The 22001-nt window shown below is 43.7% G+C and overlaps 2 protein-coding genes across 4 annotated transcripts in view; one reads left to right on the forward strand and one right to left on the reverse strand.

Annotated features, from left to right (window-relative positions):
- LOC306747097 (B-cell lymphoma/leukemia 11A-like) overlaps positions 1–84 on the reverse strand; it is a gene marked incomplete at both ends in the record, with an annotated part of 44938 nt that extends 44854 nt beyond the window's left edge. For all 3 annotated transcript variants that reach the window (XM_079230104.1, XM_079230103.1, XM_079230102.1), the window contains one exon: positions 30–84. In XM_079230104.1, the coding sequence (XP_079086230.1) occupies positions 30–84 (55 nt within the window). The remainder of the gene's footprint in view (positions 1–29) is intronic.
- Positions 85–12748: 12664 nt separating this feature from the next.
- Positions 12749–20807, forward strand: LOC306746833 (uncharacterized protein; the record flags this gene model as incomplete). The annotated part of the gene is made up of 10 exons (XM_079229812.1): positions 12749–12824; positions 14852–14947; positions 15389–15500; positions 15984–16117; positions 17959–18019; positions 18117–18261; positions 18604–18666; positions 18770–18832; positions 19341–19600; positions 20730–20807. Exons 4-10 carry the CDS (start codon positions 15996–15998, stop codon positions 20805–20807), a joined length of 792 nt encoding a protein of 263 aa, XP_079085938.1. The 5' UTR covers positions 12749–12824; positions 14852–14947; positions 15389–15500; positions 15984–15995.
- Positions 20808–22001: the final 1194 nt, after the last annotated feature.

Below are 22001 nucleotides of genomic sequence, written 5' to 3' on the forward strand. Positions count from 1 at the left end.
TTTCTTTTTTTGTTCTCATCTCTACTTACGCGAAAAATCCCGCTTGCTTAAGTGCTGGGGCTTGCCTTGCTTGCGGCGAGACATGGTTGCTGCTGGCGGCGCAGCGCGGATCACATCGGGGTTAGAGAGGAGACTCCAGTGGGGCAAAAAATATCTTCATCCAAACGCCTTGACATCCACAAGGAGGAGGAGGGGGGCGGTGGAGGGGTGGGGTGTAGGAAATAAATTAGAAATAATACAAAGATGGCGCGGAGGCGAAGATGGATCGCAGGATCGCCGTCATGGCTTTTTTGAGAAAGGAGAGCAGAGAGAGAAAAGAGAGAGAGTGAGAGAGAGGTAGATAGAGAGAGAGAAGGGGAGAGAGATGGAAAAAATGGCAAAAGCCCCCCCCCCCCCCCTCCTCCCTCCCCCTTCAACCCCCCCTTTCCGAGCCGTGCAAGTTCAAGTGCACGGACGTGACGTTCCCGGGCGAACTTGAACGTCAGGCGATGGACGGACACCCGACATGCAGAAACATGGGCAGGGCCGACGCGCCCGGTGGGAGGGGGAGGGGGGAGGGGCGGGGGGACGCGCAGGAACAACACCAATGGACGGTCATTAGAGAGAGGGAGGGAGGGAGGGAGGAGGAGGGCTGGACGCGAGGAACAGACCCGCTGGAAGCCAATGGACACAGAGATCAGGGGGGCCGGACAAGAGGCGAGGAGTGGAGGGAGGAGTGTGCGCGCGCGCGTGAGAGAGAGAGAGAGATGCAGAGATGTTTAATGAAAGCAATATGCAGAGCTACGGAGAGAGAGAGAGAGAGAGAGAGAGAGAGAGAGAGAGAGAGAGAGAGAGAGAGAGAGAGAGAGAGAGAGAGAGAGAGAGCGAGAGGTGGACGCAAAACAGGGCAAGGGAAGCCGCGGACAGGAGCTCGTGGAGGGGAAGGATGTGAAGCCGCCGCGCGCGCGGACCGACCGGAGGAGGAGCGCGCGCGCGTGTTAACAAAGTGTGTGACGCGCGGTGGTCGCTGGTTTTACCGAGATGCGCACGCTCACCTGGACGCACATAGGACTGTTCCCTTAAAGCGCGCGAACGTAAATGTTGTGTTATGGAGAGAGAGAGAGAGAGAGAGAGAGAGAGAGAGAGAGAGAGAGAAAGAGAGAGAGAGAGAGAAAGAGAGAGAGAGAGAGAGAGAGAGAGAAAGAGAGAGAGATGCACGTGTGAAAACTCTCCGGTTGCGGCGAACAGGACGAACAGGTTGAACACGCGAGGAGCCAGAAAGGCTCCGGCTATAACCTGGTGACTATAAGCAGATGATAGTCACATCCCAGATCACCGTGATATTAAGTGTTGTTCACCTAGATCCCTTTTGTTCACATATAAAGTGTGTACATGTTTATGAAGAGTTATGGTCCGATATGAGCTGCACACACACACACACACACACACACACACACACACACACACACACACACACACACACACACACACACACAGTGCCGTGTATTGGCTGTGTGTGACCTTTATGGTACAAGCACATTTGCAGTATCACAGATCACATTTCTTTTTTACATTTATTTTATGTTTTACAAGCCACAGAAAAAAATATTATTTATTGCTTAATTACATTTTATTCTAAGAAACCAGAGGATTTCATATCTGATCCTAAAGTCTGGGTCACTCCTCCGCGAGCGGCTGTTCCTTAAACTGACGGAGGTGTACAGTAGGGGGGGTAATAACTTTCAGATGCGTGTGTGTGTGTGTGTGTGTGTGTGTGTGTGTGTGTGTGTGTGTGTGTGTGTGTGTGTGTGTGTGTGTGTGTGTGAGGGAGGGGGGGTAAGAGCAGAAGGAGGAGGAGGAAAAGGAAGAAGAGGAGGAGGGGAGAGATTGTAAATACTCTATAATAAAGGGGATTTGGTAATATTAGACGCGGGTCCGGGTTCTGGAGCGCAGAGAGTCAGGAGAAGACGATAGAGCCACTGGTGTGTGTGTGCGCATGCGCGTGCGTGTGTGTGTGTGTGTGTGTGTGTGTGTGTGTGTGTGTGTGTGTACGGGAGGGAGGGAAAAGAAGACGGAGAGAACCACCAGGGAGCAGCGGCGGCTCCGGAGCAGAAGCGCCGGGAACATGAGCTGCAGGGGCGTCGGCGACACGGCGACGAGTGGGGCTCTAAAGACCCGGAGCTCCGCTCACTGACCGGGGGCACGCGCACTTAATACCGAGGAGGAGGAGGTGGGGGGTGAGAGAGAGAGAGGGAGAGAGAGAGAGAGAGAGAGAGAGAGAGAGAGAGAGAGAGAGAGAGAGAGAGAGAGAGAGAGAGAGAGAGAGAGAAGCCGGAGGAGGAGGTTCATCGTCAATGGGGAAGAATGCATGACCAGTGAGTGAAATATTTTGCAGGTTGCAACTCGCTGCATGTTTTTTTTTTTTTAGACCTGTGTGTGTGTGTGTGTGTGTGTGTGTGTGTGTGTGTGTGTGTGTGTGTGTGTGTGTGTGTGTGTGTGTGTGTGTGTGTGTGTCTGTGTCCGCGTGACAAAGTGCAGGAGCTTCTTCTTTTTTTTAATTTTGTGTGTATGTATTTATTTGTTATTTGTTATTTGATGATAATAACCATTTCATCGTAATAAAACACACATTCTGATGCAGAGGCGGTTACAGACATCGGCCGTGAATTGGAACACTTTAATACTTCAGTCATTCGTTGTATACAATTAATAGATTTAATATATATGTAAATATATATACATTCAAAATGATGAAAGCAAATGTATTCGTGGATTATTTCTCCCCATCTGTAAATTTCCGCGGTTATGTTATTTATAGATGGATCTTTTCACTATTATTTAAAGCCATGTCATTTATTTTTATGACAATTAAACATTTTCTTTTCAAAGAGGACCAGCAAGGCGAAGACAGTGAACGTCGCGTGGACCTTTATTTATTTATGTATGTATTTCAATGTCTGTATTTGGCTCACTTCATAGAAGTTATGTTATGTTTCATCAGCTGGACGTTAACGTAATTTGCTCAGTCAGCATGTGTCCCGATAAGAAGAGGGCCATAAACATACCATAATAACCTTAATAACCGTAATAATCTTAATAACCGTGTGGGCACACACGCGTGTTTCTTGTGACGCGTCCTGTTAACGGGTGTAATTGGGGATCAATGGATGGATCCCGGCCCGTCGGGTGTCCGGTGGCCTGTTGCTCTGTCTAGACGCGACAGGCGCGCGTGGACCGGACCCGGTAACACGAGGAGCCCGTTACCAGGAGCCCGTCACGAGGAGCCCATTATTAGGAGCCCGTTACCAGGAGCCCGTCACGAGGAGCCCGTTACGAGCGTTACGAGGAGCCCGTCACGAGGAGCCCGTTATTAGGAGCCCGTCCCGAGGAGCCCGTCACGAGGAGCCCGTTACGAGGAGCCCGTTACCAGGAGCCCGTTACCAGGAACCCGTCACCATGAGCCCGTCACCAGGAGCCCGTCACCAGGAGCCCGTTACTGGCGGAGGGACAAGGCGGAGCTACGGAGCCACCAGGAGGAAGAGTAGTGATGAGGAGGAGCACCTTGTGTACGAGCCGCGCGCGCTCATCTATCACGCGAAAACTTGCTCTCCTGATTCTAACAACAACAAAAAACACACGCACACACACGCACATCCCAAAAAGCCTGCTCTCCTGATTTTAACAAAAAAACACACATACACACGCACACGCACTCACACACACGCACACGCACATCTAGAAATACTAACCTTGACTTCTCGCTCCATCTGTTGGCAACACATAGTGTGTTTTTCGTCTCTTCTTCCTTCTTCCATCTCCTCGCTCTCCATCCTCCTCTGACACATTCACCACACACACACACACACACACACACACACACACACACACACACACACACACACACACACACACACACACACACACACACACACACACACACACACACACTGTAAATCACGGCTGGACATTGATCAAAGCCCGTTTGGAGCTACTCGGTATAGTTGTGTTCCGTCAGACTGATGTCTGACGGAACACAACTATGCAGCCTAACTGATGTCAGGCTGCATGGATGCTGGATTGCACGAGGCGTGAAGAAGGACGCACACACGCACATATATATATATATATATATATATATATATATATATATATATATATATATATATATATATATATATATCATCTTCCTTAGGTGTGTGTTCAGATCCCTTGTTCTCTGCGCCATATCGGCCACGCGCTGCACGAGAACTTGTTACGGCTTGTTACAACTCTCTCTCTCTCTCTGCTCCCGTCATCATCATCACCATGATCATATATATATATATATATATATATATATATATATATATATATATATATATATATGATCATCACCATGATCATATATATATATATATATATATATATATATATATATATATATATATATATATGATCATGGTGATGATGATGACGGGAGCAGAGAGTCTGCGTGGCATCAGACACGCGGAGGTCAAGCGCTAAACGTGACGTGGAGGGGCTGCATCCCAACTATATATTATGTAAATCCTCAACGGGCTAAAGTTGAATTGCCTTCATCAGTGTGCGCGCGCCTGTTTATTCTCTTATTTGACTAAAGTTATTACAAAGACAATAGTTCTTTTTTTTTTAAACACACAAAATAAAGCCACAAAAAATACATTCGCGACTCTGACAGAAAACATTCATGAAAGAAATTCACACGCACACACACACACACACACACACACACACACACACACACACACACACACACACACACACACACACACACACACACACACACACACACACACACACCTGTACGGTGTCTCATCAGCCCGGGTCCGGTGTCCCGCGCGCAGCAGCAGCTCTCCTCCTCCAGCGCGCGATCGCATCCCGGTAATGCGCGGCCGCGTTTATGTGGCCGCGCAGTGAAGTCTTGGTTAATATGACAGTAAGTGGGCCGGTAGAGGATGGATGAGGTAACGGAGCACATAGGAGAGGAGCTATGGACCCATAACGCGGATGGAGAGCAGCGGGCCGGAGGAGGCCTGCTGGGGGGGATGCTCTAACACGACCCTGGTGGCCCAGGGTGCGACCGAGAGCTGCTGGTTGGATGTGAACATGTTGACAAAAACATAATCTAATTGCATCTATAAGAGTTTCTGTTTCTTCTTTTAATTAAATCAGGATTAAAGGGCAACATGATTTAGACCAACACTCCAGTACACGTGTTCCGGTGATGGTCACTTCCTGTATGGTTCATTATAATCCACTTGAGTTGTTCTCGAAACAGTTCAGATAGTTTCTGACCCTCCATGTGTTCAAGTCCCCAAAGGCGGAGCGCGAGATCTGTGCACATGCGCAAAGGGTAGTCCCTCAATTAAACACATGCACTCTTGCGTTGATGCACACATCTAAACTAAATAAATCTAATATATGAAAGTAATCCTGCATTTTGTGTTACACCCATGAAACATAAATATCTTCATTTTTGTAATTAATTTATTTAAATGTATCAAACGATATTTAAATGTGTCACCTCTAAGAAGGGCTTGAATCTTTTGTTTCGTGTGTGTGTGTGTGTGTGTGTGTGTGTGCGTGTGTGTGTGTGTGTGTGTGTGTGTGTGTGTGTGTGTGTGTGTGTGTGTGTGTGTGTGTGTGTGTGTGTGTGACCTAAACGTCACTGGGTCGAGGGAACTCTCGGGACCAACACGTGGACTCTAGCTCCCCCTAGCGGCTGCGGGCCGGCGGTGCGGAGGCCCGGAGCGACAACACGGAGCGTCCGCGCTATGAGGAGGATTTGACTTCGAAATTAATTTTAAATATCATACTTTTGAATATATTCATAACAATTAAGCAAAGAAGCAGCCGCTGGAGAAGAGGTGGTGTTGTTGAAGACAGAGAAGAAGACACAAATTGGGGTTATTTAGAAAAAATAATAAACAAGAACACAGAAGATCATATAGATAATATTGTGACAGTTTTTGTTGTCAGGATTTATGGTTCAGATTATACTAATTCTCTCATTCAACAGCTATGATGAGTGTTTGCTGCTTCAGGTTGAAAATGAAAGAAACGAGTAATATTCAACAAGCATCATAATTACATTTAACAAAACTTATTAAAAGGCAAAACATAAGAGTTATGAGAGGCTTGAAGGTAAAATGACTTGTTTTGGAACATGATGTGTATTCATTTATTTGTCAATCTGTACAAAAGTACATTTATATATGTTGATCTGATCTAATTCTTATTATTCTGTTCAATATTTCACTTCTAATTGTTTCACTATTACAATCAGTGCTTTTTTAAATATAAATCTCTAATAATGCCAGTAAGGGGCAGAAACAATTGTACCGTCCCTGATAGCCCATAATTGGTGCGATATTAAATCTCGTCCCTTCTGATAGGATTATTAATCCATAATTCCGGCTCCAAGTGAAGCCGCATGCAGCGAGTCTTCAGCGGTGTGAATTCTGCAGCGGGCCGCAGCTCAGCGTATGTGATACATCATGTATTTTTAATGAATATCAATAGAAGACACACACACACACACACACACACACACACACACACACACACACACACACACACACACACACACACACACCAAAAACCAGGAGCCGCGCGCGACTCTCTAATTAGATTAAGCGGCGGCGAGGGGCGCGCGTGCGGGAATAGGGAATCCTGGTAATGAGCGTGTGTGTGTGTGTGTGTGTGTGTGTGTGTGTGTGTGTGTGTGTGTGTCGGCCTGTTAAAAGCCACACAAAAAAACGAACTTCGATAATGTTGTAATGTGGAGCAACGGCTGACAATAATATTATAATAACACTTAGTTTTTTTTCATAAATGACTAATCCCACAGGTTAAATAAGACGTGTCATCGTTCTCTATTTCCCGTCCATATTGGTTACGACCTAACATGACAACAGGAATGCAGCAAAATATAATAATAATATTCATAATAATAATAATAATGCAGGATCAGAGTGCAGCACCTAGCACGAGTTATTCATTCTTTCCTAAAAGTAACGTCATAAATAAAGACAGAAATATTTTTGGCAAAATGAAGCAGCAGAAAGAGTTATGGACAGAAATAGAAAAGCATATTTTTGTGACAGAAGAGATGAAACTGAAACAGAATGTCGTCACCGCTCCAGCAGCTGCTGCATTAATGTGACTAACACAACAATTCAGCAAATTAATATTCATTATTCTGAGATGGGTCATTTTGCAGGATTCTGAGGAGCACAAAGGCTCATGATGACGTCACCATGAGAGCTTTAAAGGCACGCAGTAAAAAAAAAAAAGCAACACAACACTGAAGTGACAATAATACAATATAATAAAAATAACCATGATGTTGAAAACATAACACATGTAGCAGGGAAATGTGAATTTCCATTTATCATTTCTAGATTAAATTAGAATTATTGTCTCAACCTCTCAGACGTCCTCAGGTCTGAGAATATCGATACATTCCGGAGTAAAGAGATCATCAGATCATCAGATCTCAGCTTCCCGCCAAAACCTTCATCCCGGTTTGCTAAAGCTGCCTCTGCACCGGCCACGCCCGCTCACACAGCTGGTCAGACCATCAGGATGAGCTGGACCAAAACTTTCCAAACTCCGGAAAACTAAAAGCGTCGGGATCTCTCTTCTAGTCGACCGGGACAGGGAAAAAGCCGCTCACACCAATCTGTCTCAAGTGGCTGCAGTGCGACAAATCATCCCTCCGCTGTTCTAAGATGGCTGCCAAGGTACAAACAATGGCGCCACTGGCAGTCACGGGACATGGAGAACACGTTTGTCATTCCAGCTGAGCAATGGAGACACAATGGCCCTGTTCAGAGTGTCCTCTCCGCCAGTCTGCTGTGGTCCTGTAAGCTTCTCCCTCACGCTCCCCAAACGAAACAGAGGCTCACCGCCGCACACACAAGTCCACAAATCCTCGTTTAGACAATTAGAGAACGAGCATCTGTTTCATCTGCCGAGTGAAACCGATGCAGAAGTGTGTTGAAACCTGCATTCTCTCTCCTGGCCACCAGAGGGTGACTCCTCTGGTTGTATAGAAGTCTATGCTTGATGTGCTAAAGCTGCATTCTCTCTACTGACAACCAGGGGGCGACTCCTCTGGTTGTATAGAAGTCTATATAAATTACTCTACTTCTCTCTTGATTTATTCCCTCAGCATGATTCCAGATATGGTCACTTCCTGTTCATTGGTTGCAAAACAAACAACACGGCGATGGCCGCAACCCAAGATGGCGAACTCGAGGCTTCATAACATCAGACCACAAACTAACGAGTGACGTCACCATGACTACGTCCACTTCTCATATACAGTCTATAGCCAGGAAAGACAAGATGGAGGCCGACGCTCAGCCATCAGGTGGCATGTTGGAAATAGCCACCACCCTTCTGCTTCACAAAGTCATTGTATGCGACAGCTGGAAAGGTGTATGATGGTCTTTAAATTAAAGTCTGTGCTGCTTTACAGTGTGCAGTGACCATAGACTACATCTCCCACAATGCATGTTGATTTTGTGACCCGCGAATGAACGGCAGTGTTTCCATATCGGCGTTTAACTAAAGATAAGTGATTATCTTGAAAAAGATCGACAAATAATCCCAAAATGTCTAAGAAGAGAAAGGTCGACGCAGAGGGAAGAACATTTAAAGAAGATGAGACTTTATATTTAAATGCATGTGCAATATCATATCTTCTCTCCGTGAAAAATAGTTATGCCGTGTTCACACCGGACGCGACAGAATTTTGTCGCGCGACCAGATTACATGTTTGATGTTCCCATGTATGTGGAGTTTACACAACAAGTATAAAGCAGAACTAGTGGTTATTTATTCCATGGTGGATGAAGGAATCCGTTTTACGGAGATAAGCCAGACGCAGTTCCTGGAGGAGTCGGTGAAATTCACCGAACTGTGTGCGGCTACGGATGATGTTATGAACCCAAATACGAGGGCATTTGATGTTCCGACATGTTTGGGACTTCCACAACAAGTATACAGCAGAACTAGTGTTTTTTTATTCCATGGTCGATAGCGGAAAAGATAAGTCTTTTTCACGGAGAGACCCGACGGCGATAAGCCACACCCCCTTTGTGGCGGCGTGATTTGTCTTTGTCTCATTTGGTGTGAACACTCTCAATTTCACTCAATGAATCAAACACGCCAGACGCAGTTTCTCCAGGATATAACCACTAGTTCTGCTTTATACTTTATACTACGTTGTGTAAATTCCACTTACGTGGGAACACCAAACTCCATGGTGTCTGGGTTCATAATATTACCCGTAGTCCCACAACAGCGTCTGAATGAAGCCGCTGTCAGCGCTGGTTCAGGACCAGCAGCAGTTTGATTCAGCAACGGCAGGATGAGGGGCGGAGCTTCTCAACGCTGATTGGCTGACGCAACTTTTCGTCACGCAATTTTTTTCGCCAAGATTTCAACTCAAAAACCCTTTTTCGTAACCTGTCGCGCCTCTGCATTGACTCTGCATGTAATCTGGTCGTTTGGTGTGAACGCGGCATAAGAGGAGGGATGCCTTTCTTCCACCACCGTGACGCAGAGTTCTCCTACGCATTTCCTCCAGTTCCTCTGATTCCTCGCCTCTTACCAGACATCCAGGAAGCAGCTGTCCGTCATCATGGCGCTCGTCTCACTGGCCTTGTGACCTCTGACCTCCTGGGCTTCTCTGTGCCCTTTCATCCGTTTTTATCTGGCCTTTATCCGACTGGCGACAGCTCTTCAGCGTTAGTTATGTATTATGTAAACTCAGAGACATTAAACTGGGAGCAGAACTCCGGTCAGGCGGCTGTTTCGGGTCCAAAGTGAAGATGCCAACAGCGTCCGCTCTGGGAGGGCTATGCATAGAATCAAAGACTCTGGCGTTGCTATACATCATTTACATACTGTATAATCTGCATAATGCCATTTTGTACATGCTTAACCTTCATAATTCAGTCCTTTTATTCATCTTCATAATCATCAGTTCAGTCTCGAAATGGTTTGTTTTCCTGTCATTCCTATCAAGTAAGCTGAAACTGAGAGAGCGGATGAGAATGATTTAACAACCAGTTCAGTTCATACAAGTAACCACATGATGGCAGTAGAGAGCTAAAGATGTCGCTCATTCTTTAGGACTCTAGTCGGCCCACAGAGCTGCATGAGAGTTTGAGGTGGCTTTTATTCTCATGTGTGTGTTGTATTTGTATTATTGTGGTTTATGTATCTGATGTTCTAGTAGGGATGATCTTCACTTTAGGGAAAATAAAGTTAAGTTACTACGATAGTTTATGAGTTGAATTGCCACATTCATATACTAATTACCATTTCCTCTAATAAAAACTATGCTTTCAAAAAATTCTCACGAGGAAAAAAACACATTGTCCACCATGTTAACATTCAACATTTCATATGAGACAGATTCTCTGGATGGTTCCTCTTCTTGTCCTCTGCTGATGAAGATGTGTGATTAAAGAAGCAGTAGTTCTGAGCGCATGAATAATTCTCCGTTCAGATGTGATTTCCCAAACGTCCCAAAAGTTGCGTATCAAATAACTTTTTTCCTGCCCATAAGGCAGGTCAAATCCATCTATAACTGTAAATTCGAGGAAAGCCCATAATTAGCAGACCGGTCAAACAGATGGCTTAACATTACTCTAAAGTGCTGAAAACTTTTAATATACCGTAAAAGTCGGGTCACAAGCCTCCGGTGGGTGTCCTCGCTAGCGCTGTTAGCCGCTTCTACCTCCGGTGGGTGTCCTCGCTAGCGCTGCTGCTAGCTAGCGCTGCTGCTGCTAGCGCTGCTGCTAGCTAGCGCTGCTGCTGCTACTGGCCGCGTCCCCTCTGGTGTCAAGCCGGGGCTGGTCCCGCTACATTCGGTGGTTGTTGAGCTAGCGGAGAGCTAGCAGAGCACTAGCAGGAGCACTAGCTGGCTACAGCGGGGAGCTAACGGGGACACCGACCGAAGGTAGTAACGGCTTGTAACCCGACTTTTAGGGTACTTTATTAGAGAATATGCACAATATGACGGCAGGGATCAGCAAACAAGTATTTTAATGTGTGTGTGTGTGTGTGTGTGTGTGTGTGTGTGTGTGTGTGTGTGTGTGTGTGTGTGTGTGTGTGTGTGTGTGAGTGTTCTGTTTGCAATAGTAGTGAAGAAAGTGACAGGAAGGTAAAGCAATCAGACAACATAAAGTAAAAAATGAGAGGAAATACAACTAATTAAAAAAAAGTAAAAAATAGAAAATAAGGAAAAATAATGAATCAAAACCCGCCCACACACATGGCCTTTGCATTTGTTAACAGAGTTTGTAGTACATAGGTTTGGTTACAGTAACTCAGATGAAGGACAGAACCCGACGCGCCTCAGTCATTGGGCAACACTGACAGGTCTTGGAAACAGGAAATGAAAGGCTGCCACTTCCTCATGGAATGGTCCTAAGTGTATATTTTATTTTTTCAAGACTCAGGAAAACCATTACATCCTTAAGCCAGGCAGACTGAGATGGTGGACTTGGAGACGTCCAAGCAAGAAGTATTCTGAGACGAGCCAGAAGGGTAAAGGCAATGACACATGGTTCTCTTTGGTACTTTATTGGACAGGTTTGGCAGGGATCCAAAGATTGCCAGAAGAGGGCATGGTTGTAGCTTGATCCCTAAAACTATAGTTAAGATATTAAAAACATAGCACCAAGTTCAGGACACGCCCACAACATGTGAGGTAAGTCTGCTTGAGGTCACGGTCTGGGAACATGTAAGCTAGTCTGCTGTTACTGAAGTGCATCCATATGGACCACCTGGACCTGAAGAAGACCAAGTCACAGGACAGAGACGTGTCCACCCTCCTCAGTACACCCACACACCAACTCTCTGTCAGGTTCATATTCAACTCACTTCCCCATTTGGCTTTGATTGTAGAAAAGGTATTTATTATCGTTATGATCTGGTTGTAAACTTTAGAGATCAGCCCCTTCTGAGTTGGATGCGTGTCTAGTAGGCTTTCCCAAAGTGGTTTGCATGGGAGCTCAGGGTATGACTTTAAGTGTTTCCTTACAAAGTGAAGGACCTGAACGTGTCAGAAAAGATTTGAACGGTCCAGGTCTTACAAAGAGAGTCAAAGCTAGAGAAGAGGTCATCGTCATAAAGATCCCTGAAACACTTCAGGGATAGTTTTGTCCACTAGTGACGGTGGGAATAGATGATGTTTACTAATCGGACCCAGAGAGGAAGCGGTTCTAAGTGTAGTGAGGACAATCGGGTTAGAAGAGTGGCTGTACAGTTTTAGAAGATGAGTTTAAGAGATGAGTACACCGATGAAGGAAGAGAGGAAGAGGAGCAGGAATGAGCCTCCAAAAGACACCAGTCAGTCTCCGGAGCATTGATCCAAAATTATATGTTTTGACTGTTAGTTGCCCAACAATAAAAAATTAAATAAGGAAGAGAGGCCACTTATGTCCCTCAGGCGTTGGAGAAAGACTTTGCTGACTCGAGGCGACTTTCCTGCCCAGATATAGATCAGAATAATGTTGTCAATAGATAGAAAAAAAAAAAAAGGCAAAAAAATATCTAAACAAGTACAGAAATTTGGGAAATACATTAATTTGTGTGTGTGTGTGCGTGGGTGAGTGTGAGTGTGTGTGTGTGTGTGTGTGTGTGTGTGTGTGTGTGTGTGTGTGTGTGTGTGTGTGTGTGTGTCTTTAAGCAGTTCAAACAGCTCTGTGTTTGATCAGTGTGTTAATGAGTCATATGGTCCAGGAACAGCTCATCTCTCACGGTGTGAACCTGAAGTCACAGCTGTCTGCATCACGGACATCAAGGTAGGCTCCAGACTTTATTTCTGCTAACGCGTTATGAACAACTTCATCTTCCATGCTGCGGGAATATATTATATAGTATTTATGTTTAATTTAAAGTCTTTATTGGTCAGAATCGTTCTCTTAAATGTGAAGGCTATCAGAGGTACCACAGAATAAGAATAAAGTGTAGATAAGTTGCACAAGTCTTTACCAAAGACTAATATATGTTTATGTAAATTATTAAATCACAACATAAGCCAAACATTATATGTATTATATGTACATAAAACTGCAATTCATCAAGACCTTTCTCAGTTTCTGGATGCTGCATTCACTGTGGAGGTGTTATCATACGTGTGTTAATTATGTATATATGTGTGTGTATATATATACACACACATATATACAGTATATGAAGATGTGTATATGTATATATATGTATGTATATATATATATATATATATATATATATATATATATATATATATATATCTGTATATGTATGTATATATATATATATATACAGTATGTGTATATGTGTGTATACATACATATGTATATATGTTTACACTTTATAATAACTACACACTGTTTAGCATTAGTAAAGCATGAGTAAACACTTAATTCATCATTTATAAAGCATTATTCCAACATGAACACTCATTAGTAACTCATTAGTATGCAATTCATAAAGACAGTTATACATGTTTTATTCTTCATTTATAAGCTTCACTATTATGCGTTTCATTATTTGGGTTTTCATACTTACGTTACCGTTTTACATTATAGGACAAGCAGGTGATGTGAGGCAATGTGGTGAGAATGTTTTATAGTTTGCTGGCACATACTTATTATTGATTAGCTATCACCTGGATTGGTACTTACAACTGAGGTGGCGCATGCCGTCTCAGGACCTCCAGTGGGTGACAGTGGGTGACAAGCTTGCTAGCTAGCTAGTTAGCTAGCAAACAAGCTACCAAACAAGCTAGTAAACAAGTTACAGCTAGCTAGCTGAATACTCATCATCAATAATCAAACATATGTGTGTGGCAGCAAACTATGAAACATACTCACCACTCATGCCACTGACGGGCATCACCCCATCACCATCATATTAATGTTCTTTATCACTTTGTGTCTATTTCCCTTTTGTCTTGAGAAGATAACTGAGCCTGTGTGAGCCTTTCTGGCTTTTCAATGTCATTTATTAATGCTTAATAAAGGAAAGATAGTCACAGAACATACTTAACTAACACTTAACTAACGACTAGTAACTACTGAATTAATCATGAATTGCAGTATTAAAACATGTTAATAAAGCACATGTTAGCCATTAGTGCATCATCTATAAGTCCTTAATAATTGGTTCGTAATATATATTAATAATAATATATATATTACTAAATTTACAAATGGGGAATCCATGATTTATAAAGTAGGAAAACACATGAAACACATAATAATCTAGCTTATACAGTATGTGTATATGTGTGTATACATACATGTATGTATATACAGTATGTGTATATGTGTGTATACATGTATATGCAATATGTGTATATGTGTGTGTACATACATGTATATACAGTATGTGTATATGTGTGTACATGTATGTATATACAGTATGTGTATATGTGTGTATACATACATGTATATACAGTATATGTGTGTGTATACGTACATGTAAATATATACAGTATGTGTATATGTGTGTATACCTATATGTATACACAGCATGTGTATATGTGTGTATACATATATGTATGTATACACAGTATGTGTATATGTGTGTATACGTACATGTATATACAGCATGTGTATATGTGTGTATACATATATGTATGTATATACAGCATGTGTATATGTGTTTATACATATATGTATATACAGTATGTGTATATGTGTGTACACCTATATGTATACACAGTATGTGTATATGTGTGTATACGTACATGTATATACAGTATGTGTATATGTGTGTATACGTACATGTATATACAGTATGTGTTTATGTGTGTATACATATATGTATGTACCTGTGCACCCAGAGGAACCTGCCCTCTCCGGACAGCTGTGTGTTGGTTCTGATGATCTCGTGCTCGTTTGAGTCCGTCTGGATGATTAAAGAGCTTCAGGAGAACAAGGTAAACAAAGACAGAGCTCCACCTTGTGTTGGTGTAACAGGAGCTGACGTCACTCAGCACACACACATGCGTTTCCTCATCTTCCTCCAGGCCTTTGCATACATGACTGGTATGTTGATGGACTTAAAGTAAACAGGTAGTAATAGTTAAGTTGACACACCAAAACAGTCATCTGGACTAAATATTCTATGTGTTCTGAGTAATGTGGCAGCTGAGGACAGCTCAGAGAGGACATTTGTATTGTGGATGTGTTGGAAGGTGAATACTTCATACTTCCAGTTGTCCTCTCTAGTGCTCTAGAGGGAGAACCCCCTCTGCCCGCTATGAGCAGAGAAACTGGAGATCATTTACATGCAGCGGCCAACAGTTTCTGTGTACAACAGTAAAACGCAAATATAGTGACTTCCAATGAAAGCTGTTTTCTGTTTAAATATCATGCAGGTGTCCCGTCGCCCTGCAGCCGCTCCTCTTTTCAGTTTGAGTTGACATGAAGGGAAAGCAGGCCGCCTGCAGGCCGACAACTCTGTGCTGAAGACACGCCGCTCTGTGAGAGGTGAACATGTGGACTGTATGATTGAATGTAATATTGGCATTTCTATCCATGGAGCTAACTCTGTGGATGAGGATGAGCTTCCTCGGTCCACCACTCTGGACTGGAATATGTGACGCTCCTGACTGGAGGAGCAAAGTAATAAGTTACTAAAACACAATAACGTTCCTGTAAATCTCTGCAGTCTGAGACTGTTTGCCGTCCAGGGAGTCGACCACTTCCTCTGTAAATCTTTAAACTCACATTCCAACGACACGGAGGCTCACCTTAATGTGACTCCTGTTCTCTCACACACCTTGACGCCTCTCCCCCTCTCTCCCTCTCTCCCTCTCTCCCTCTCTCTGTCTCTCCCTCTCTCCCTCTCTCCCTCTCTCTGTCTCTCCCTCTCTCCCTCTCTCTGTCTCTCCCTCTCTCCCTCTCTCTCTCTCTCTCTCCCTCTCTCCCTCTCTCTCTCTCTCCCTCTCCCCCCCCTCCCCCCTCTCTCAGGTCTCAGTGATCATGGCAGCAGTCGGCGTAGAGGTCGTCGGGTCGTGGTTCCCGACATCAGGAGTCGTGGGTTTCTTCATCGCCCTCCTCCTCCTCTCCATCTTCCTCACAGCGCTCTGCAGCGAGTGCAGCAGGTCAGCGGGTTCTGTGTTCTACGTCTATGGTTCTGTGTTCTACGTCTATGGTTCTGTGTTCTACGTCTATGTTCCTGTGTTCTACGTCTATGTTCCTGTGTTCTACGTCTATGGTTCTGTGTTCTACGTCTATGGTTCTGTGTTCTACGTCTATGTTCCTGTGTTCTACGTCTATGTTCCTGTGTTCTACGTCTATGTTCCTGTGTTTTACGTCTATGTTCCTGTGTTCTACGTCTATGTTCCTGTGTTCTACGTCTATGGTTCTGTGTTCTACGTCTATGGTTCTGTGTTCTACGTCTATGTTCCTGTGTTCTACGTCTATGTTCCTGTGTTTTACGTCTATGTTCCTGTGTTCTACGTCTATGTTCCTGTGTTCTACGTCTATGTTCCTGTGTTCTACGTCTATGTTCCTGTGTTCTACGTCTATGGTTCTGTGTTCTACGTCTATGGTTCTGTGTTCTACGTCTATGTTCCTGTGTTCTACGTCTATGTTCCTGTGTTCTACGTCTATGTTCCTGTGTTCTACGTCTATGGTTCTGTGTTCTACGTCTATGGTTCTGTGTTCTACGTCTATGTTCCTGTGTTCTACGTCTATGTTCCTGTGTTCTACGTCTATGTTCCTGTGTTCTACGTCTATGGTTCTGTGTTCTACGTCTATGGTTCTGTGTTCTACGTCTATGTTCCTGTGTTCTACGTCTATGGTTCTGTGTTCTACGTCTATGGTTCTGTGTTCTACGTCTATGTTCCTGTGTTCTACGTCTATGTTCCTGTGTTCTACGTCTATGTTCCTGTGTTCTACGTCTATGGTTCTGTGTTCTACGTCTATGGTTCTGTGTTCTACGTCTATGTTCCTGTGTTCTACGTCTATGTTCCTGTGTTCTACGTCTATGGTTCTGTGTTCTACGTCTATGTTCCTGTGTTCTATACGCCTATGGTTCTGTGTTCTACGTCTATGTTCCTGTGTTCTACGTCTATGGTTCTGTGTTCTACGTCTATGTTCCTGTGTTCTACATCGATGTTCCTGTGTTCTACGTCTATGGTTCTGTGTTCTACGTCTATGGTTCTGTGTTCTACGTCTATGGTTCTGTGTTCTACGTCTATGTTCCTGTGTTCTACGTCTATGGTTCTGTGTTCTACGTCTATGGTTCTGTGTTCTACGTCTATGTTCCTGTGTTCTACGTCTATGGTTCTGTGTTCTATACGTCTATAGTTCTGTGTTCTACGTCTATCTTCCTGTGTTCTACGTCTATGGTTCTGTGTTCTATACGTCTATGGTTCTGTGTTCTATATGTCTATGGTTCTGTGTTCTACGTCTATGGTTCTGTGTTCTATACGTCTATGGTTCTGTGTTCTACGTCTATGGTTCTGTGTTCTATACGTCTATGGTTCTGTGTTCTACGTCTATGGTTCTGTGTTCTATACGTCTATGGTTGTGGAGGATAAATGGGACTTAATATTCCCTGTTTTTGTATTGTTGTTATTTGTATAAATTTACTGTCCTTGCAACCATAAAAGTTTATTCATCGAATGTTCAATGTTTACTTTTGGCAATGTATTTAAATCCTAAGGAATTGTCTTGTCACTTTGATCAAATATGGACGTGGAAGAACTTTTATTTTAAAATCAGGTTTTTTTCATGAATCAAATCTCATTCACGTTTACTTCCAACATTACATGATAATAAATGTAGTAGACAGTGCAGCTCTGAGTCCTGTCAAAGGGCACATGAATAATAGTAATGAATCATAAACAGACCTGATAAACGCCGTCCCAGAAGCCTCTCTGGTCTGTGTGTAGTCCAGGTGTTCATGATGAAGGTGACTCTGTCTCTCTGTCTCCAGACGCTCGTTCCAGCTGAGAGACTCTGAGGCGGACAAAGACCCCTCAGCTCTCATCAAAGTGGTAAGAGACCTTTGACCTGAGTGTTTCTGTTCATTTCAAACCATGAAACATCGGAGAGGACGGGAACAAAGACTTTCAGTGTGGTGATGATTGACAGGCGAAGCTGGAAGAAGTGATGGAGGAGAGAGAGAACCCCGTGATGAACGAAGTCCTGAGCGAAGAAAGGATGAATCCTAGTAAAGGAAACTCTGTGTCCTTCACTCCATGGAGGAGCCACTTGGAGGCGCCACAGAACCACGACGGTCAGTCTGCCTGATGAATACCAGAGAATGTTCAACACACAAGCCACACAATACATGTTCCACATGAAATGCTGAACATGAAATGTCTGGATATGAACGCCCCAATAATGATTGCTAATCATTCGGTCCGATTAAAAAAAAAAAAAAAGGTTTTTCAGCTGAGTGTGTGTGTGTGTGTCTGTGTGTGTCTGTGTGTGTGTGTGTGTGTCTGCGTGTGTGTGTGTATGTGTCTGTGCACGCGTGCGTGTGTGTGTGTGTATGTGTGTGTGTGTGTGTGTGCACGCGTGCGTGTGTGTGTGTGTGTGTGTGTGTGTGCATGTGTGTGTGTGTGTGTGTCCTCAGATGGTCAGGCCAATGGCGTCTCAGCAGTGAAGGAACCAGCCAGTCATTCTGAAACTGTTGGAGGTATTTCATTTTATTTCACACAACTTAACAATCTCTTTTCATTAGTTTGGACTTGTTACTACATTTCCCATGATGCTTGATTCCCACTGCTCTGTGTGTTCAGACTCCAATCCTGAAGAGGAAAGCTCCGCCCCCTTCACTCTGTGGAGGACCCACCTGAACTCAGGTCTGTACTTCACCAACCAAGAGCCGGTGGTTCGAACGCCCCGCTAGTGTGATGGCACACGTACAAACGCCTAAAGTGGCATTAAAGGCTCTATTAGTACACGAGCTGTGGTAAAACGCTGCTCTTTATGGCGCTCTACTTTACAACCTCCTGGTTTTACTCTCGGCTGATTGGTGACAGAAACGCTACAGAAACACATGGAGGGGCTCTTTCCTGTTTCCCAAGCATCTCACAATGAATGGCCTTCATGTGTAAACCCTAAATATGTATCAGTGGACTATTTATGACAGTGATGTCTGAAAAAGCATCATCTCTCTCCTGAGAGGCCGAAAGGTTTTGCTTCATTTGGAGACAAAGAAGAGCAGCTGATGGAGAGGGATCGGTACTTTAATAGAAACTAAAAAGGGGAACTGGGAACAAACCAGTGAAAAACAAGACGGGGGAGAAAGAGAAGAGAGAAAATGACATCATGGAGGAATAATAAGTTAAACTTCTGTCTGTCTTACAGATGTGGACATGTCCTCCGCTGCAGACAACTTCTACAGCGTCGGGGGAGGAAGGAGCAGCGGCGATGCGTCATCTGTGCTGACCAATCACGGGCCGGGGGAGGAGCCCGGCATTGCCCCGGCAGCGACGGGGGGTCCTGTCGACCTGAACTCGGTTTACGCACAGGTCAGCATGAAGGAGAGGCTGGCCACGCCCCCTCCTCCTCCTAAGGAGGAGCTGGAGGATGAGAAGGAGGAGGAGGAGGAAGAGAAGGAGGGAGAGGTGTCTGCTTCTCCTCCTCCTCCTCTGCCCGACAGGAGACTAGAGGGATGATGAGGATGATAAGGAGGATGAGGATGGAGGACATGAGGCGAAAGGAAAAGGACAGAGGATGAAGGATGCAGCTAAAGGACGAAACTGTGTTGGGAAAGTCACTTTTGAAAGTAAAAGGTTACAGTTTACTAGCTACCCTAAATAACAGTAATAAATAATGAAAGTATTTAAAATACTTCATCAAATGTAACTACATTTCATTATTTCTTCAACACATTTTATAACTGGGCAATAAGGTTTGAGCAAGTATTTTGACTTCTGGATTACCAGACACTCGTCCTCCGTCATGGCCGCCACTGTTTTCCTTTAGCCTGGCGTGCGCTCCTCTCTTGCGCCGCACGTTTTACTCGCGGTAATTAGGGTTACATAAAAGTAACCATAGACTGTCTATAAGAAGTGCACGTAGTCACGGAGACGTCACCCGCTGCTTTGTGGACTGATGTCATGAAGCCTCCAGTTCGCCATCTTGGATCACGGCCGTCACCATCTTGTTTTGTAACTGATTAACGGAAGTTTTCCATATTTGGAATTTGGAAACAATCAAAAACCATATTCAGCTGCAGCCTCTCTGGACGTGGAGTTGGCTCCATGGTGCAAACCGAAAATAATATACCTGTTTTGTAATCACCAACATTTTGATTGATGTAATTATGTTGTTCTCATTAGTATAGAAACATCTTGATAATAAAATGATCATAATCAGGCTAAGGGGTCGTGTTTTTATTCTCATACCAAACAGACAAAAGGAGGAACGGCTTCACAAGGATGTAGTTTGAAAACATGGAGGAAGAGGAAGAGGAGGAAGGTTGGTGAGGATGTTGATAAACACTGAACAAGAAAGTATAAGTCATCTGTTTTATAGTTTTACATGTTGTGTTACATTTGGAAAGACTGGCAGGTCCTTCTGTGTGGAGTCTGCAAGTTCTCCCCGTGGCAGCGTGGGTTCCCTACGGGTTCTCCGGGTTCCTCCCACAGTTCCAAGACATGCAGCTCAGGTTCATTGGACTCTAAACTGCCCGTAGGTGTGTAGGTTGTATGTCTATATATGTAACCTGCGATAGACTGGGGACTTGTCCAGGTGAACCCTGCCCTCAGCACTGAAGCTGGGATCGGCTCCAGCGCCCGCGACCCCAAACAGGATGAGCGGTTCGGATGAAGGATGGATGGATTTTTGAAAGACCAAATTGTGCAAAACAACACATGAAATTAAAATAGAAGTAAAACTGTTATCACTTATTTTGAAAGCGGTGATAACAGTTTCTGCTCTATTGTTAGCCTTTTCTTCCTATAGCTACTTTTCCTAACTCAACCCCATCTTTCAAGTTGGTTTTAATTTAAACTATATATAGATATAGATATATATCTGTATATAGATCTATATATAGATATAGATATAGATATCTATATCTATATATAGATATATATACATATTATACTTATTATTATTATTAGTTGTATTAGTATTGCTATTATTATTCTTGATACAACATCTGGATGTTTCTTTTAATTGGTATGGCTGATTGTTTATGGCTGACTTTATTTTAACTTCTGTGTTTGAACAAATGTGTTAAATGTTTTGTTATATTGTCAACATATCACATTGTTTATCTCTGACTTTATTTATCCAAAAGTAGGATGAATGATGATTAAAATCAGTGAACAGCCCATTACACGGGACATCTTGTAGCTTAAGGCCAAACCGATGTTCTCTGTTTGTAGCCCATAAACACACATTATGACATAATCACATTAAACAATAACCACACTGGTTGTCTTCAGGTAGTCACTGGCTCCAGGGGGTTTCTAGAGAACTGAAAGGCGTTCATCATATTTCTACGTTTTCATTGTCAGGATGATGAGTCGTCGTAGCCCATAAAACGTGACAAACAACCCAAAGAGAGCGGCGCCCTCCTGTGGATCCTCTGGGCGTCGCGACGGGAACCTTCATGGACCTTTTGAGCCCTGCAGCGTCTCGGCCTCTCGTTTCCCTCTGAGGAGGTGTTCTGATTGGCTGCTTTTCCTTTTGATCATGTTAACAATGACTCGTCAGCATCAATGTAGTTCTGAAGATTGTAAATTGTTTCACTACAAACTGTCGATTTGATTAGTGGAGAAAATAATCAGCTGATGTATCCATAATGAAAATAATCAGTATATGGTCAAAAATACAGTTCCAAGGAAATTAAAGTTACTCCAAAACCTATTTCTAGGCCTCTGGTCGAAAATGTCCCACCCAAACTAAAAAAGGTGTATCTCTGCAACCACTAGGGCTATTTGAATAATGTTGGCGTTATAATAAAAGAGTATAATGTGAGTTGTGTGTTCAGATGTGTACATATCAGTCTATATG

Source organism: Taurulus bubalis (assembly GCF_910589615.1).
Source record: "Taurulus bubalis genome assembly, chromosome: 14".
NCBI lineage: Eukaryota > Metazoa > Chordata > Actinopteri > Perciformes > Cottidae > Taurulus > Taurulus bubalis.